General features: G+C 50.5%; 1 protein-coding gene across 15 annotated transcripts in view; it reads right to left on the reverse strand.

Annotated features, from left to right (window-relative positions):
• Positions 1 to 19,369, reverse strand: part of ADCK1 (aarF domain containing kinase 1) — a 151,229-nt gene that overhangs the window by 54,476 nt on the left and 77,384 nt on the right. For all 15 annotated transcript variants that reach the window (XR_003002239.1, XR_003002235.1, XR_003002234.1 and 12 more), the window contains 2 exons: positions 18,179 to 18,337; positions 11,356 to 11,472 (listed from right to left, as the gene is read on the reverse strand). Coding sequence is in view for 1 of the 15 variants with exons in the window: in XM_024737759.1 (XP_024593527.1) it covers positions 11,356 to 11,472; positions 18,179 to 18,337 (276 nt within the window). In the remaining 14 variants the exon portion in view is untranslated. The remainder of the gene's footprint in view (positions 1 to 11,355; positions 11,473 to 18,178; positions 18,338 to 19,369) is intronic.

The following is a 19,369-nucleotide window of genomic DNA, read 5'->3' on the forward strand; positions in this document are numbered from 1 at the left end:
ATGTCAAGTTCCCAGACTCAGGCTGAGATGTTGGGTGCCCCAGGGCCACCATTTTCTGTTTCCTGGGAGAGGGGGTCCACCCAGAGCTGGTCCTGGATGAGCCAGCAGGTCCCCACCTCGGGACTACTGAGAACCCCTTCTGTTAGGCTCTTTGGAGCTCTACGGAGACGAGCTCTGAAAGGCCATATTTGCCAAACCAATTGCATTTATTAAGTAATAATTCATTTTTATTTGTCAAGGATGCCTATAAGGTCCGATCAGGGCTCCTGATCAGCCCAAGATAAGCAGGGCAGCCAGACAGAGCTGACAGAATTCCAGCCAAAAGCAGAGACATGACATTTCATTTAGTCTGGGCAGACCTGTCATGGGGAGATGTATGACCTCCCTTAAGCTTCCTGAAATATTGCTAGTCGCTGCGGGCCCCCTGTTACTACATTGAAAGGTGGCCCCTAGGGCTCCAGGGACTCAGGCTGGGGGAGCCTTGGCCCATGAGGAGCGAGCGGCTGCTATAGGAGGAAGAGAAGAGGCTGCCAAGTGCGGCCCATGTACATGCAGGCAAAGCCACCAGAGCAGTCCTCCCCTTCCAGCGGCCCCTACCTGGGTGTCTTTCCTTTTACGGGCTGTTCGTGATGTTCATTTTAACCAGATCTCACCGGGATAGGCAGATGTGGAAGGCAGAAACAGGAGGGAGGACCAGCCTATGTCACTGGCTTCACTCTGGGGCCCTGTTGGCACTGCCACTGTGGGCATGGGTGACCTGGGGGACAAGTCACCTCCCTTCTCAATCTGGGTCTAAGTTCCCTGAGCTGTCCGGTGAGCCTAGCCCCATCTGCTCTATTTCCTCACAGAGCTACCTCGAGATTCAAGGTCAAAATGTGATTGCTTGTGGGAAGGCACTTTATCCACTACACTCTACGACACAAATGTGCTTGTTTGTTTTCTGTCATGTGGTAGCTTACTTTAAACCTGGAAAAAAAATATACCCACTGTCACCATCAAAGAGTAATTTTCGAAAAGTTAAAAACTTGACTTTCACACAAATATAGAATGAACACATGTCAAACATTGTGTAACTCATCAGTAAAGGAGCAAGTAAGAAAGAAGGTCTGGTTCAAAGAGAATTTTGAGGGACTGGGTATTTATGGGTATTTAAACAGGAATAAGAGACTAAGATTACGGGATTAGATACAAAACTGGTTATTGGCCTACTGGGCAATAAGGAAATCATAACCTTCCGGGTTATCTTTTCTAGTAGCGAGAAATTATTTGCATCTCTACTGGATAAGATCCACAGGTTGACATATGACTTCAGTCTGAGCCCTTAATTAATTGTCAATAGCAAAGTCAAACAAAAGTACATTCCCTTAGATATGAAAAAATCCTCAGGTAGGCTGCTTGAACAATGCCCAAGAGTGACTTTGAAAGGACAAACCGCACACTCCTTTTTCTGAATTTTAGGTAATTTTTCTTAACATCTATCAGAGTTGCAGTAAATAGTCTCTGAGAACCAATATGCCCAGAGAAAGGCAGCCAGCCCCCTCCTACTCACAGAGGCACTGAGAGTCCCAGGAGAAACCTAAGGCCAACACTGGGCACAAAACCCTCTCTCCACCCCTTCCATATACTTAGCTATGGCTCCTCCTCAAGAACAGACAATTGTAAATAAGGCTGCAATGAATATGGGAGTTCAGGTATCCTTTTAATATTGATTTCGTTTCCTTCAGACATATACCCAGAAGTGGAAATGCTGGATCATATGGTAGGTCTATTTTCAGTGGGTTTTCTTGTGTTTTCTTTGTCTTTTTTTTTTTTTTGGCGGTACGCGGGCCTCTCACTGTTGTGGCCTCTCCCGTTGCGGAGCACAGGCTCCGGACACGCAGACTCAGCGGCCATGGCTCACGGGCCCAGCCACTCCGCGGCACATGGGATCTTCCCGGACCAGGGCACGAACCCGTGTCCCCTGCATCGGCAGGCGGACTCTCAACCACCGCGACACCAGGGAAGCCCTATTTTCAGTGTTTTAAGGAACCTCCATACTGTTCTCCATAGTGGCTGTATCAATTTACATTCCCACCAACAGTGCACGGGGGCTCCCTTTTCTCCACACCCTCACCAACACTGTTATCTCTTGTCCTCTTGATGACAGCCATTCTAACAGGTGTGAGGTGATCTCTCATTGCGGTTTTTATTTGTATTTCCCTGACAATTAGTGATGTTGAGCACCTTTTCATGTGCCCCTTGGCCATCTGTATACCTTCTTTGGAGAAATGTCGGTTCAGTTCCTCTAAGGCTGCCCCTTGCCCTGTTAACGGCAGCATCTGCATAAAGAAAGGAATCCCACCTTTTTAGAATGGTAACAGCTAACGCTCTGTGCCATGCACCATTCCAGGTACGTTACATGGACTCACAGCTACCTCTGCAGTAGACAGGTGAGGGAAGCGAGATACAAAAAGAGGAGGAAGCTTGGTCACCTGGCCAGCAGTTAGTGAAACCGGGATCCAAACCCAGGTGGCCTGGCTCCAGGGAACAAGCTCTCAATCACCAGCCCCTCCTGCCTCTCCACTCACTGGGAAGCTCCCTCCTGGTGGCAGGAGCTGCACCAAAAACCTCTGCAGGTCCCCACGGCAACCAAGAAAGCATTCCGTTTGGAGAAAAGAGTCGCAGTGGGAAATCCAGAGCTGTTTGTCTAACCAAAAATACACTGTTAACTAAAGCCATACTACAGCTCTTTTCAGAAAGAAAAAAAAAATCAGTGACAAGTCTTTAATTGTTCCATGTAAAAAGAATGTGCCACTCACGTAAGTGATTTCCATAATTACGCAATGCCTTTATGTTCTAACAGTAGGCAGGGGAAAACCCAGGAATCTATAAAAAGTCTGAGTAATGAATTAATTTAGTAAATAATATTTAAACCAAAGAGTTATTTTTGGATTTTTCTCAAAACTTGAATTGGCTGAAAGTACTTTAATTATTCTATAATTGCATGGATGGATTTAGTCCCACCCCCAAGGGAAAGTCTATTTATGTTCTTGGGGGGTGTCAAGGAAGCAAGGTCAAGATCTCTGAAAGAAACAGGAGGATGGTGTTGCAGGATATTAATAATCACACAAGTAGCCCAATATTAAGTATAAGGAGGTTAATAATTCAAGCTCTCTTTGCCCCTCCCCTGGTGTCCGCCCAGGCTTCTAGAGGCAGAACCACAGCCCCAAGGACCGGACCAGACCACTGCCTAGAGCGTTTTACTCTCCAGCCCACCCCACCCCCAGAAACCACCCCTGGGATGTATAGCCTCAGGTCCCTCGCTGCTGCCCATTCACGGAGCGGGTCAGTCTTGGACCAGCAAACACTGAGATGAAGTCCCTGAGTGTGAAGGCAGTGGGGAACTTCTTCAGCCACACATGGTGTTGGGAGCAGTAATGAGGAAGAAAAGAGGAGCTGGGTTAATTACAGGAACCTGGGGGAGTTTCTCTAATCTCAGAGCCTCTAGGAGCTTGGTGAAAGCTTCTCTAGATTCGGCTTGAACCGGGACAGCACCTGAGAGCCAGGGCCTGGGGTATCCACAGGCCAATGAGGGCTCCTCAGGTCTCCTGGCCAGTGAGGCTCAAAGGGTCACGGCTACCAGAGTGGCGAGGAGTGGATCCCAGGGGCCACAACTACTGGAAGACACACATGATGACCTCCGACATCCCTGCCTCGGGCAGTAACTCGCTCCAAAGAAATACGTCCACATCCGCCCACCTTACCTGGGTCAGGATAAAGGAAATGAGCAAAGGGTTTCTTCCCTACATTTCCCCCTTCTTCTGGCTAAAGTCTTACTGCCAGCACCACAGAGGGGGTTGGGGGTTAGAATTCCAGCAAAATAGCCTGTGTTGAGAGCATGGCCTGTGGGCACTGCACCAGCTGCTTCATGTTTCAATCATCAAACAATCCAATACTTTTTTTTTTTTTTTTGGCCACACCACACAGCATGCGGGATCTTAGTTTCCCAACCAGGGATCCAACCCGTGCCCCCTGCAGTGGAAGCGTGGAATCTTAACCACTGGACCACCAGGGAAGTCCCTGATACTCTCTTGTATCCACTTTACAGCAGGAACCTGGGCCTTCCCAAGGGTGATGAGTTCCACCAAGGCGGCACAGCTCGCAAGCAGCAGAGCCAGCAGCAGAAGCCAGGAAGGCCAACTCCAAAGTGACGCTGTTCCCCACTCCTGACACACCTGCTGTTGGAGAAATAAGTCTCCAGGAACCCATCTGTGCACCTGGACCCCTCCAACATCCCCAAGCTTCTCAAGATCTGGTGTGAGAAGTTACGGAGGGTGGACGATGGGAGGAGGTGTTTTCATTCTAGTGATTTCAGTAACCGGGGGTCTCTGTGCCTCTCTGGCTTCTCTTCCCTAGTCTTCTGAGCACCTTCCACCACCGAACCAGAGTGGCCCGCCAAGTGGTGGACGAGGCTGAGCACAAAGCAAATGTCCTGCACAATCCGAGCTGGTGTCGGGAGACAAGAGGCAACACGTGGGCAGCATGGCTTTTAGAGCTAGGAAAGGGGGTCCCCATTTGCTCAGTCAATGACCACTGATCACCCCTGAGTCTACATACTCATGGACAACAGAGGGAGGTGGACAGGAGAGGAGCAAGAAGATTCTTGGAGATTCCGTGGAGCAAGACATGCCTCTGTGACTAATAACCTCATGAATTATAAGTGACTTTTTTTGTTTTTAACAGAACTTCACAGCCTGCAAAGCCACACAACGACCCTGTGAAGGAAGTATTGTTATCACTCCAACTGTACAGATGAGGAAACTCAGACTCGGAGTTTAAGTAACTTACCCAAGGGTACCTGGCCAATAAATGGCAGAGCTACACACAACCCCAGGTGGCCCGACTTTGAACCCTCTGCCCCTCCCATCATACACGCAGCCTCAGTGACGCCTGACCAGCCCACTTGTCCCACGCTCTGTCCACACCTCTCCTATGGCACTGACATGAGGGGCCTGCACCTAGTAGGTGCTCAAGAAACGTCTGCTGAAAGACGCTTTTGAGATGCTTTCACTGCTTCTCCAGTGACACAGAATAGAAAAACGACTGGAAAGAAGAAACATGGCAAGGGCGGCTGGCTACACACAGCAGATGGAACCCAGGCACTGACTGCATTCCCTCACCAGCCCCACTAAAATGACTCTAAAAGCAACAGATAAGGCCGAGACCCCACTGCAACAGAGAGTAGAATGGCCAAAAGCAGCACACAAAGAGATTAGCCAGGCTGTGTTTGCCAGAGGGGAGCAGACAGCTACTGAAAAGTGGCTCAGCAGGCTAGACGACAGGGCACCCTAAGCTGACAGTGGCGGAACTTGAAGTCTGCTGTCTCGGAGCCTAGAGAGGCCAGCAACTCGGGCCCTGGCACCTCTGATACATGGGTTGGGAGTCCAAAGGAAGAGCTAAACCTCCAGATCCCCTTCAGATCCTTATGGAAGACAAGATTTACTCTCTGGAGTGGTAAGAAGACAGGCTCTACAAGCCACACCACAGACCAGAGGGCCATCATGGGGACAGAGGACCCAGTCAAAGTCCACATAATGACCACTGCGGAGCACCCGGCCTTCTTCCCCCAGCAGACTCCCGGGCCCCCGGGATAGACAGGCTGGCGTCTCTTGCGAGCCCGCCATCCCTGCACCCAACCCGTCCTTCACAGACTGCGGACGTTGCCCACCAGGCCTCCAGTCCCTGTCTCACCCAACCCCAGCTCCTTACTTTGTCACCTTTCTCCCAGCTAATTTCACACAAATTCAATTGGGCCTCAGCCCATGTGGGGTCTTAAACACACACTCACTGAAATCCAATTAACCTTCGATAAAGGTCCTGCAATCAATAGTCGTCCTGTGGCTTAAGGAGGCTCCATTCAGCCCAGGAAAGCGTGCTCCCGCACGACCTTTATTCTTAATGAAATCGATGACAGTCACTGTCACCAGTTCTTAAAGTGACTGGCAAATATGATCACCGGGTCAGGCCCTCAATAATGTGCTGCTTCTGGGCTCAGAGCACAGACAAACGAGGGCCCCTGCAGGCTGCTGGCTCCCCAGGCTCCACGCTCCCTGGCCAGACAACACACCTAGGCAGGGCCTGGACGTGCAAAACAGTGGAGGTGAGGCTTGCGGGCTCACCTGGGGCAGCCAGGGACCCCCTGGCCTTGTGGCAGGTGGTTCCTGAACTCCAGTGAGTGCCTGAACCACCTGGAGAGTTTGTTAAAATGCAGATTCTTGCAACCCTTCCCACCCCAGATTCTGATAAGTAAGTTTGGGGTGGGGCCCAGGAATCTGCATTCAAGTCTTATCTCCAAGCAAGCCAAGAGTCGCTGTTCTGTAAAGTATCCAAGCAGGACAGACCCTTAGAGTCCTGCTAACCCAACACCTTCGGTAAGAAAATTGAGGCCCAGAGGAGGGGAGTGATGTGTCCAAGGTCACACAGCAGGCCACTGGCAGAGATGGAGCTTGAACCCAGGTCTCTTGTCTCCTAAACTGGTGTTTCCCTACCTGAGTCTCTGGGGAACTGGCCACTTGGACTGGTCTTCAGGTCCTCACATACTAGCCCAACTGTGCTGAGACGCTGCAGGGTGAGGAGGCCTCTTCAAAGTGGAATGGGGATGACTAACAAGTGTTTGGAGGGGTCTAGAGCCCTCCCCACCCTTGAGAACAATTCCTTCTAGAGCCACTTCCTGCTAAGCCCCATCTTCCAGCTGAGTCAACAACTTGTAGCAGCCAAGATGCCACTAACTATCCTTTCCCCCAGGATCTGGGGTGAAATCTTTGCCCCTTGTCACTCCTATCTGTCCCCTGTATTTCCCTCCCCAAGCAACACTCACAGCCAGGCTGTCCTCAGGAGGGAGAATCACTCCAGGGACAGGCCCACTCAGTCCCACAGTCCTAGACAGGTTTTAGACTCTCAGAATTTTTTTAGAAACTTTCAGTCACGTGGAGTCTTTCAAGCTACACACACACACACACACACACACACACACACACACACACACACCACTAGTCTTCCATGAGGCCTGTGGCTTTGAGGTTGGTTGGTAAGAGCCATAATAGGTTAATTTCTGCACAGTAGGGCCTGTCCCTAGTCTCCCAACATCACCAATGGTCAGCAACGGCACAGTAGAGCACGTGTCCCAGCGCCCACTGCCCAGCCTGAGGTTCCTGTGGAAGTATTTAATGACATCATCTCAGAACACTACCAAAGAGGCTCCCAGGTCATGCAAACCCTAGAAGCCAGGGGCAGGGGATTAAGGAAATAAGGAATTAAGACAGTATGGTTATTATTGCAAGGACAGACCAACAGACCAATGGAAGAGAACAGAGCTTCCAGAAAAGACCCACAGCCAATTGAGGACAAAGATGCCAGGCCTAAATTACTATATGGTATGATGCCATTGACATGAAATTCAGTAAGGGAGAAGGTGATCTATGGCGACAGAAGTCAGAATAGTGGGAGCTCTGGTGGGGGTGAGGGTATCAACCGGGAGCGGGCAGGAGGGGGCCTGCCAGGGGGCTAGAAATGGTTTGTCCCTTTATCTGGCTGGTGAGTACACGGTATATCCATATGAAAACTCACTGAGGTGTACCATGAAGATCTGGGACCTCAAGTAAGTTACCCTCCCTCTCTGAGTCTCTGATTTTTCATCTGCAAAATGGAGACAAGACCTCCCTCCTAAGTTTGTAATGCAGATCGGGCCTGGCACCCAGAGTCCGGTAGTCAGTAAACGTTAATGGTCAAAGGAGGTAACGGAGGAAAGGGCAGGGCCCAGTGATGATAATAATAATGAAAACAGCAACAACCATCAACTAGCTACCAGTTCAGAGTTCTAGCCACATGCCAGGAGCTGGGCTAGGAGGACACATCTAGCCCTCACAACATCTCTAGAAAATGGAACGTCTGGAGGGCTTCCCTGGTGGCACAGTGGTTGAGAGTCTGCCTGCCGATGCAGGGGACACGGGTTCGTGTCCCAGTCCGGGAGGATCCCACATGCCGCAGAGTGGCTGGGCCCGTGAGCCGCTGAGCCTGCGCGTCCGGAGCCGGTGCTCCGCAATGGGAGAGGCTACAACAGTGAGAGCCCCGCGTACCGCAAAAAAAAAAAAAAAAAAAAAAAAAAGAAGAAAATGGAACGTCTGTAACATGAACTTGATGTAAGCTAGAGAGTGAAGGGCTGCATTTAGATGGTGCCCTGGGAGCTGGGCAAAACTTCTGTCAGTATTCCAACTCCTTCTTCGAGGAGTTACTGGTGTGGCTGTCAACCAGGTGGCCCCAGGATCCACTGCAGCCCCAGGCATATCCCTGAGAGGGAGACAGAGAAGGTGGAGGTGCAAGGACTTTGAAGTCATGCAGACCTGGGTTTGACTCCTGACTCTGCCCCTGCTAGCGGTGTGATGTTGGGCAAATTGTTTAACCTCTCTGAGCTTCACATTTCTCATCTATAATTGGGGTTAACAATATATCCTTGGAGGACATCTGTAAGAAGTAAAGATTATATTTGTCACATGCTTGGTACATATAAGTTGCTTATAATAATTTTTGCTATTGTTTTTCCCAAACTACTCTGATATCAGCCTGCCCGACTCTGTATGCCCACAGAAACAAAAACCAACACTCTACCCCATCCCTGTCTCATAGAGGCCAATCCAGGGCATGACACTGGCTTAATTTGTTCGCTAATTCATAGGATGTCCACCAAGGGTCTGCTCTGCACAGAACACTGGCCTTATCTGCAAAGCTGATTCAAGAGGGTTGGAAGCAGGAACAGATGAACCCAGGCCCTCAGAGGGCATCACCTAGACCCAGCTCCCACCAGCCACCTCCAACCTCCTCCCAGGTACCTCACTCAGCTGAGAGCAAGCAACTACACCAGAGCACATCTTTGTCTGCATTTGTCTTTGAAAATCAAAGCTGCCTGATTAAACGCCATTACAGCCCTGGGTTCACCGGATCAGAAGAGATTAATGGATTTAGGGGTGCTGCTGGCATGAAAAGCCCACCGCAGCTGGCAGTAACTAAACGCCAGTAACCTGAGGCTCCTGGAGTCTTTCCTGATCAGCAGGCAGAGAGACCCTGCTCCCCTTTAAGACTGCTCAGGATAAACAAGAGGTGACCTCCCCTCCCTTCCCTTCCCCTCCTCACTGGCACCAAAGACTCTGTACTCAAGAGTCCTGGTGGACAAAGGACAAAGGATCCCTGGTTAGATGTGGGGACAAACCCCCACCCCAACCAACAGAGGAAGAGATGGGCAAGCAGGTCTTACCACTCCCTCCTCTGCAGGAAGCTCTGCCCAGACACCCTCTAGCCAACAGTGAGGGAAGCAGAGTCAGAAGCCCCAAGTTGTGCTACTGCCAGGTGACCTCGGGAAAGACATTTGCTATCTCTCTGAGCTTCCCCTGAATTGGAACAGTAGTTTTCTCATCCTCCCCCTGCCCCCAGCCCCCAAGCAGCAGATCTCTTCCAAAAAAGCCCAATAGGCAACTCAGGTGATGGCAGAGCTGCCCTGGATGAAGCAGGGCAGGGAGTAGAGAGGCCCACCCAGCCTCCCCACCCATCCAGAGGCCCGTGAAGGGTTCTGGGAGCACTGTTCCCTAAGTCAGGGGACAACAGCTGTCCCCAGGACTCAAGGCCAGCTGTGGCTAAACATGCTCCTGGCAGCAGCTCCATACCCTCTGATGCAGGCCCTCCTTTTATGAACTAAGAGGAGTACTGGAGTCAGAGAGACTTGGGTTTCAATCCTAGCTCTACTAGCTGTGTGACCTTGGGCAAGTTACCTTCCTTCTCTGAATCTCTGATTCCTCATCTGCAAAATGGAGGCAATAAGACCTCCCTCCTGAGTTTATCATGGAGAAAACGGCCTGGTACAGGGAGTCAGGCATTCAGCAAACATTCACCGTAAAAGGAGATAAAGGAGGAGGAAGGAAGAGCCAGAGCCCAAAGAAAAGAGTGGAAACCACAGTCCTGCTGCCATTTTGGAGCGCTCAGCATACACCAGGCACTGTTCTAAGCACTGTTGTGCACTAACTCTTGAGGTCCTCCCAACGTTTTTAGAAGTAAGGCTATCCTCGTCCGCATTGCAGAGGCCACACAGGCACCCAAGGCCTGGGCTCACAATCTGCACACCTCCTGCAGTTCCCACTGGCTCGTCTGCTGAGCCAAAGTATGGCTTTTTCCTCTGGGCCACCACTGGGACCACAGGCTCATCGTCGTGTGCTGCCTGAGAGGGAGTAGCCAAGAGCATTCGCTTCTACTGGGTCTGGTCCCTTTCCTTCCTTCCTCCCACCAGCCAGAGGGGTCATGTCACTGCACAACTCAGCCTTCAGTGACTCCCCAGTACCTCGGGGTCATGCCCAAGGCCTTCACCATCTGCCTGCAGCCCTGCAAAACCTCACCACTCCTTAACCCTTCCTTGCAGTACCACCTCTGCGCCCCCAACGCCTCTACCCCGACACACACACACACACACACACACACACACACACACACACACACACACATCCCTGGCAAATTCCCGCTCATCCTGCTGGGGAAGCCGGCCTGGGGCAGACGTGAGCACTTCTTCTTTGTGGCTCCCTGGGGACTGCGTTGCCTGAGAGATGGCTACAAGGATAGAGTTGTGTGTCTGACTCCAGTGCTAGGCTGGGAACTCCCTGACAAAGGGAATTGTGTCTAGTTCCTCTCTGAACCCTCACACCTAGCACACAGTAGGGACTAAAAAATGATGAATGCTGGTGGAAAAGAGACAACCTCATCCCTACCTGTGGTACCCCATGGTGACCAAGAAGAAGAAAATGGGGTACAGGCCCCAGCCCACCAGTCAGCTTTCCCTGAGGCCAATCAGGTGGCAGGCAGGAGACAGAAGCCCCTCTGTTTTTCGCTCCAGGCCACTAGCTGGCTACTGCCGCGCCCTTTTGGCCTGATACCTGGAGATCTGGGGAGGGCAGGAAGAGGGAGGAGGTGCGTCCAGGGCCCAAGGGGCAGAGGTTTAAGTCCCATGGATTTGCACCATTGTTCTTCAGTTTCTCTGCACTGTGGGGCTCAGATGGCACAAGAAGACAGATGGTAATCCCCTGTCCAGGCAGGCGCTGCTGGGGCGGGTCAGGTGGGGCTCAGCACGTGCCCCACCCCACTGCCTGCTGCCAACCCCAGTTCTAGGAGATGGGCAGAGAGCTGCCATAGAGGACCTGTAAGGCTGCTTTGTGCTCAGAGATGTTATAATTCTTCAGACAACAGGCCCCACTTCAAGACCGTGAGACCTCACCCAGACACACCTGCCCTTGCTAGGCAGCCCCGCCCCGTCCCGCGACAGCAGCCAAGCGCCCTTGACCTTACCTCATTGACGTCAATCTTGTTCCTCTCCATGTAGTCTCTGTCGTTGACCTGCCCGCCGTCCACAAACTCCATCAGAAGGACCCGCTTGGTGGACAGCTCCCAGTAGATCTGGGGGACCTGGAATAGGAAAGGGCAGGTCAGAAGGAGGCAGGAGGCTGGAAGCTGCGGGCAAGGGGGCTGCAGACCGGCACGTGAGCCAGACATCAGCACACGCTCCTCCCAGGAACAGAAGGGAAGGCCCCCCCCAGCAGGGATTGGTGGGGAAAGTGGGAGGCAGGCCAAGAGAGAAGGGTAGGCTGTTCCGCCTCCACCAGCGAGGCGCAAGGCCTCCTTTAGTGACCCCTCCTGCTTGGGGACCAGAGAAAGGGCTTCCCACCCTCCTCAGTGCCTTCCAGACACAATGAAGAGCCCACACTAAAACTGGGACTTAGGGGAAAATGCATGGAACCTCTCATATCTGAGCCAGAGTTGGTGTTAGAAGCAAATTCTCTCTCACACCAGGCTTATTTCAGGCTCCTCGTGTGAATATAAACCCCCTGCCTCAGTTTCTTCACCTGTGCAATGGGTGTTATTATATGTATGAATGATTGAATGAATGGATTTTTCCTGAGTGATAAATTTTTCAGTCATGAGTTTTCTCATGCCCGTTTCCTAAAGCCTCCTGTGGCAGGCAGTGCTGAGGCCTAACCCAACACCTATTCCCAATCCTCCTCTTTCCCCGAGACAGGGGAAACTAAATACTTTCCCTGCCTGCCCTGCAATAATTATGGCCATGTGACACAGTTCTGGCTTATGAGACATAAGTGGAGGTCTGTTAGGGGGTGTAGGAAGGTTTTTATTTTCTTAATAAAAAGGGATGTTTGTAAATATTGCAACTCTTCTTACCCTTCTCTTCTTACCTTGAGAGTGAATGCGATACCTGGAGCTGCAGCAGCTACCTTATAACCATGAGGAAAAGTCTAAGGAAATCACAGAGATGCCAGCTCTGATACTGTCAAACCAGAGACAATAACAACAGTCAACTGCTACAAGCCTTCCTGCTATGTGAGGAAAATACATCTTTTTTGTTTAAGACACTCTGAATGGGGCTGTCAGTTACTTACAGACAAATACATTCCTAACTGATATGCTCTCCGACCCACTCTGACTCTAAGGACACCCAACAGCCAAAAAGAGAAGATTTCCCCAGGAGTAGCCAAGAGATTGGGCTGCACCAAGGACTGCTGGGCTGCCATGTGAGTGAGTGACACCTATGAGTCCCACCATGGCCAGGAGGGAGGAATGACCAGGATTTCAACATGCCATGATTCCCCAACAACTTAATGGGTTTATGCCACTTACAAATGACGAAGCAAGGGCACCTAATTCAAGTGTTTTGGGGAATAAGGACTTCCCTCATCCCAACCCTCAAAGCTCACCTAGCAGTAAGATAGCAGCCCTCAAGCCAAGAAACCTTTCTTGTTCCTGGTTCTGCTAACAACTGTTGTGTCTGAGTCCACTTAACTCCTCCATGCCTCAGTTTCCCTCATTAGAAAGGAGATTGTTCCTTCTCCATCTCAATAAGGAGCTCTGGGGACAAAAGGTGCCGTACGTACAAGTGAACACCCTGGGCTCCCTGGAACAAAAGTTCCTACTGAAATCAGGTGTCATTTTGGTTTGCTCCTTTCCTGCAATTCTTGCCATTTGAAAATCTGGGCCATTAGAGAAATCTGTGACCCTACGTTACTTTGAACTTAAAATTCAGTCTCGCTTGGCATTCTTCAAAAAAATCTCTTTAAGAATATGAGTGGCACGTTTGCTGCTGTTGGTGGTGGCTTCCAAAGGAAAGGGACATATTTGGGGGTTAAGTCCTTCCCCTGCATTGTATGGGACCCAAGCTTGGCCGTGGGTGCCTGGGGCTCTGGAAACTGGAGGCCAGGCCCCTCCCCTCCGTGCCTGCCTGGGGCAACAGGGAAAACAGCCAAGAAAGAGCCACAGACCAGAGAGAAAACCCAAAAGCTGGAGACTCCCTGGGCCTGTTTGTCAGGGTCACCGGTGTACTGGGTTCCCCCTCTTCCACCTTCCCCCGAGTCTCCCTCCAAATGCAACCAACCCAGTCTCCCAGTGGAATGTGCGCCTGCGTCAGCGGCTTAGCTCTGAAACAGCAGAGACAGCAAAACGATGGGAGGCAGAAGGGTTTGTCCTGGGAGCTCAGGGAGGGCGGCAGTTGCCCTTCGATGGATGTAACATGGAAATGCCTGCAAGATGCTCAATTAGGAGAAACTTGGCTTGACGGGGGACACAAGGTCAAGCGACTCGTCCCTAAATCATCACGTGAGCAGGAGGCTCCGGGGCTGTAAGGTGAAATTTACTTCACCCCAACAGCAATGTTTCACCACCATTCCTTCCTCAGCTTCTTCCATCAAGGAATGGAAAATGAAAGAGAAGTTTTTTTTTTTTTTTTTTTTAGATCTTCCCGGACCGGGGCACGAACCCGCGCCCCCTGCATCGGCAGGGGTACTCTCAACCACTGCGCCACCAGGGAAGCCCAAAACAGAAAATTTTTAAAGAGGCAATAAGAACCACCCTGTCCCCTGCCCAAACAAAAATAAACCCCAAGAGGCTCCTGGCCAGGGTGCCTGCTCACCCAACATAGGCCATCAGGACCTCTGGGTCTGGCATCTAAACTTCTCACCACAGAGCAGAGGCCCCACTCCTGTAGGCTCTGCCTGCCCCATACCAGAGCCAATCCTGACCCCCGGAATGAGGGCACAGATTATGGAAAGTTCCAGCCCCAAACCCTGGCCTCAGCCTCATCAACTGGCCTTGACCCTGTGCTTCCTCTTTGTTCCTGTGCTTGGTCAGCACACCTGGCTTGTCCGGGCCAGCCCCCCGTCATCCAGGGCCACAGTCGTCCCATTAGCCGAGCCCAGTGGAGCAGAGCATAGACCTGAAGTCAGACTGTCAGGCTGGAGCCCCTGCTCTGCCACCTCTGAGCTGTGTGACTTGGGTAAGTTTTATAACCTCTCTGAGTGCCAGTTCCCTCACTGTAAAAGGGTGACAACAGTTACGAGGAAAGCGACGCTCCTTACTTCCTACTAGCATGTGTGAGGTCCTGGTGCTCAACACGGCAGCTGCTATATGACAGCCACGTAGAATTTCACTGGTTCTGAAACACAACCAGCGCTGAGAGCTAATGCAACAGACAGTTCAGCATAACTCAGATCTGCCCATACGTTATTACAGAGGGAGAAGAGCTCAAGGTTTAACATGCAGGCTTGGGGCCAGGCTGCCTCTGTCCCTTACCAGGAAACTGTGTAAACCTGGGCAAGTGGCTTCATCTCTCTGGGCCTCAGCTTCCCTGCTGCTGACATGGAGCTAATAATGGCATTTCCCTTGTGGGGCTGTATAAAGATTAAAGAGTAAATATACATAAAGCACTTTAAAAGTGTCTAACACAGCACAGGCATGTAAAAAATATTAACTAATTATTACACATCAGTGCTTCCTGATCTTTGAGAGTCTTAGGAAGTTATGGTGTTTCACCAAAAGCATGCTCATCTCCTCAGGGTTTGCCCACAGCTTCTGGAGAGTCCCAGGCCCCTTACCTAGCACTAAAAAACCCTGGAGTGGGCCCTGCTCAAGAGACAACTCCCCACCAAGGCCCAACTCCACATAGAGAGACACACTCTCATCCCTTCCAGTCCCAAACCCTGTGGTTATAAGGCTTCTCCCTCTATCTTGTCCCAGTTGTCCCCAAGGTCAGTCACAAACCTCACTGCTTGTCCTGTCCCCTCCCCACAGCAGACACGCACTCTGATGCCATATCTACAAATGCCCTGGTCTGACCGTTCGGCCTGGCTGCCCCATCACCTTCTCCCCGTCTCCCCGACCCCACGTTTGCATTCAGTGCTTGTCTGAGGCTCGGAGATTTATAGCATAGGGCTGAGGTTATTAAACCCCACCGGAAGAGGCCTCACACACTGAGAGGTAAACTCTTTGCTGAGGCTTAATTACGCACAGATGTTGTGATGGGGTGCCGGTGTGCAAAAGCAATCTATCTCCTGTTTTAAGAGCTGAACGGGGTTCGCAACGCAAAATTTGCTTCCCACTTGTTATGTGTTTAGAGAAAATTAATTACTCAGGAGCCTTAATTCTACCATTGTCTCAGGAATGGTGTGCGGGTTTTAGAAGCAGCAGGTCAAATCATTACACTAATTATTTCCCCATTTGGCATCCTCGTTTCAAAAATTTGTGTTATTATTATTATTATTACATGTCTTGGTCTGACAGATGCTAGCTGGCCCCAGCCAGGGGACGATTTTGCTGTTTCCATGGGAACAGTGGAGGAGACGGTTCTGTTTGGCGCGGAGGACCACCCCTGCCGGCTAAGAGGCAACAGAATGTCCTTAGACGAGCCTCAGAGTTGAAGTCAGAAAATCCCGTTTGTACCCTAACTCCTCTCCTCTAAGACTACCATCTGTAAAATGGGATGATGGCTGTTGGAAGGGTTCAGTGTCCTAGTATCGTCACAGTGTTCAGTGCCGCAGAAGAAACATTCAGTAAACATTGCCTATCCCTTTGTATAATCAACACGTCTTGGAAGCCCCCTCTGAGCTCCTTACCTAGGTGGAATTAAGTACTTCCTCTTGGGCATCCACAGAAACACAGATCAGTCTCTGGCATAGTGCTAACCAACCCGTACTATAACAACATGCTGTGTGTTTGTCCCCCACTAGATGGGACGTCTTCCCAGGCAGGAGCCAACCATCTCTTACTCATCTAGGTACCCTCCAGATCCTAGCACAGCAAGAGGCTCAGGAAATGCTCCATCAATGTGGAATAATGGACTGAAAGAAAAGGAATATGTAAGTGGAAGCATAATTCAGACCCCACAGCATTATTCTAATTAGTTAATATTATTACTTGCATTAGAAAGCCAAGTTTTCATTGAATTGGTGGTTTGAAGCTCAAGGCTGGGGCAATGTTACCAGATCATCTGGATTTGCCCAAGCAAGAGGGTCTGTACGAATAATGGCATTTGCCTCGTAGGGCTGTTTAAGGCAAAGCCAGTCAAGCACACTGGGGGCATCTGGACAGACCTGACCCCCGACTCACTCAAAAAGCTGAACTTTGCCAGTGGCTACACCTTCCACCAAACCAGCGTATCAAGACGCCACGCTGCTCATCACAGTTGTAGGTCTTCCTCCCATGAACCAAGCTCTAGGACTCTCAGGCAGCTAGGGTACATGTACCCTCAGTCTCCCCGTCTCTATTAATCAATCCAGATAGCAGAAGTACAGTATAAACACAGTCTCTGTTTCTCAGGATGTCTTCAGAAGCCACGTGGATACCTTAGTCCAGAGCAAGTGACCTTCCAGTCCACATGCTGAGACACCCTCCCCAGGAAGAGCCCCACTTGACTGTTTGCTCCAGAACTAGTACCTGGAGCCCTGTGCCTCCCCCTCCCACATTCTCCAGGCCTCCCCAGTTAAGAGCAAAGGGTTGATCTCTTCCAAGAGTTGAAAGTCAATCTCTCCATGCAGACTGCCAGAGGGACCCAACCCCTGCACTGCTGTGATGAAGCGGTACCCCTGGAAAATGAATCCAAGCCCCACCATGGACAAAATGTGTTGGAAGAGCAGTGGTGTGGGCATGCATCTCTCTCACTCTGACCTCCACGGGCCCTGTGGGGAACATCAGGACAGTCCTCAAAGACCAGCTCCAAGGCCAACTCCTCACTGGAGCCTTCCCTGCCCTGCTCCCCACAGAAGTCCCTTCTGAATCCTTAGAGCAGGACCTCTCACTGAGCTGGGACTCTGTGACATTTGATGTTGTTTCCCACAGTAAGTGTCTCCTATCACACCAGCAGTTCTAGTAAATACTTGAAAACACAAATCCGTTCCAATGTGACTGATAAATTAGGGAAAAATTTGATCATAACACAAATTTTACATTCACTTACGTGCAGTATCATCTGCGAGAAATACTCGGAAACACAGAAAACTGTATCCAGCTGATCCACACAGGAATACAGAGCAGACACGCCTCAAACATCACCACGTGTGTTATGGGTTACACTCACCCATAACTGGCGTCACAACAGCTGTCCAATTTCAGATGACCCTCCTTCCACCTCTTCATAGTAACTCCTAAGCAGCCACTCTTCTGATGCCCACTTCCGCAAGCCCGTGTCAAGTAAAGTGGCGTGTGTACTGTGGTCTTAATGTATTTCTTAGCCACTTACCATGTGTAAAACTATGCTACCATTTCATTAGGTTCCTATCCGCTTTTATTTTCTGGGTCACTGGTGACATTTTTCAATGTGGTAAGCCTAACCCTATTTTGCCCATAAACCTTGTGGTTTCTGTTGTGCCATTTTGCATACTGTGGAGATTTCTAGGACACATGTGTTGTGTGATACAGACCTGCGTACTCAATGAGCTGATGTAATATAGGTAAAGCTTTAGGAACAGTGCCAGAGTATACTAGCGTTAGCTATCACCATCACCATCCTCAATGTCATCATCCCATGGTTGATGGAGGTAGAAACCATGGCTTACAGGCCCTCAGGAGTGTTCAAGGTCTTGCAACTGCAGGTCATTCAATAAAAAAATATTTGTTCAAAAAGTCAGCAATCCCCTTTGATAATTTGTATCGATAACTTTGCCTTCGAGGGCTTTAATGTGCATCACCAGGGACAAATCAGTCACCCTCAGAAGGAAGACTCAGGAAGGAGATGTCCCCACTCATGTCTTGCAAGGAGGGATGCTCAGGGCTGGGACCAGTTTTCCCCTGCCCTCTTCCGCCCAACCAGCAGGGCCCCATGGCCCTGACCTCCTACCTTTAGGAAGTCAAAGTGCTTGAGCATCTGGGCCACTTTCTCGGCGTTCCTCCCCTCATTGAGGAAATCCAGCTCCAAAGGCAGGTTCTTCTTGGCTTCATCCACCAACCACATGAACTCAAACTCCGGAAATAGCTGCTTCACGGCCAGGACGAGCACCTAAAACCCATCAAGCACCCCATCAGTCTGTCCACGGCCCCCACCAAGGGAGGTACATGCTCTGTCCTCCTACCTGGGTCTGGGCGTTGACAAGTCCCCAGGCCGCCCCTGGAGTAAGGGTGGGTGGGCAAACGGCTCCCCTGGGGCCCATCTCTGTAGTCCAAATCCAAGATTATGAAAGCCCAACAGCCGCGAGCAGAAACCACCACCACCATTTACTGAGCGCTCCCCACTCGCCCAGCACTGGGTAAGCACTATTACCTGCCTTATTCCTCCATTTCTTCTTCACAGTGTCTCCAGGAGGTACACACCCTTATCATCTGCATTTTACAGGTTAAGAAAGTTGAGGCTCTGAGAGGTTATGTGATTTTCCTGAATTTGCCCAGCAAGGAAGCAGAGCCAGAATTCCCCTTGGGTCTACCCGGTCCCAAAACCCTTGTTCTTAAGCACGTTGCTGAACTGCTGCCTTTGCTTCTCCCAGATTTGTGCTTCGTGGTCCTGTTTATAAAGGGCTGGGAGGGGGCAGCAGCTACATTTTGTTTATTTCTTAGGCTGAGTGGTTGGTACCTGAGCATTTATATTATTTTCTATGCTTTTTGTATTGAATACATCTAAAATATTTCGTGATAAAAAATCAAATTGGAATAAGAAACCAAGGTTGGCTAAGACAAGAGGAGTAAGAGATAAGGGATTTGACCACTTGGGTAAAAAGCTTGGATTTTTGGAGATCTGGGCCCACAGTGGACTCTTGAGTCAGGACACGATGAAAGAGTGAGTTTCAGAAGACTTATCTGGCATTTCAGTTGTCAGTTTAATTATGTGAAACAAACATCACTGGCAGAGAACAAGAGCCCAGGGACATCTGCAGAGCACACCACGGCCCCTCCGTGGGCAGGGACTCTGTTCTGAGGCTGCCCCACCACTGGAGCTATGGATTTGAGATGGTCTCACAAGTTCACAGACTATAGCACTATAGTAGTGGGTAAGCAAGGGTGATGCCAGGGACATGGGGGATGTTCCAGCATTGCGGGG

This window comes from Neophocaena asiaeorientalis, unplaced genomic scaffold, assembly GCF_003031525.2.
Source record: "Neophocaena asiaeorientalis asiaeorientalis breed wild unplaced genomic scaffold, Neophocaena_asiaeorientalis_V1.1 scaffold49, whole genome shotgun sequence".
In the NCBI taxonomy this organism is placed as follows: domain Eukaryota; kingdom Metazoa; phylum Chordata; class Mammalia; order Artiodactyla; family Phocoenidae; genus Neophocaena; species Neophocaena asiaeorientalis.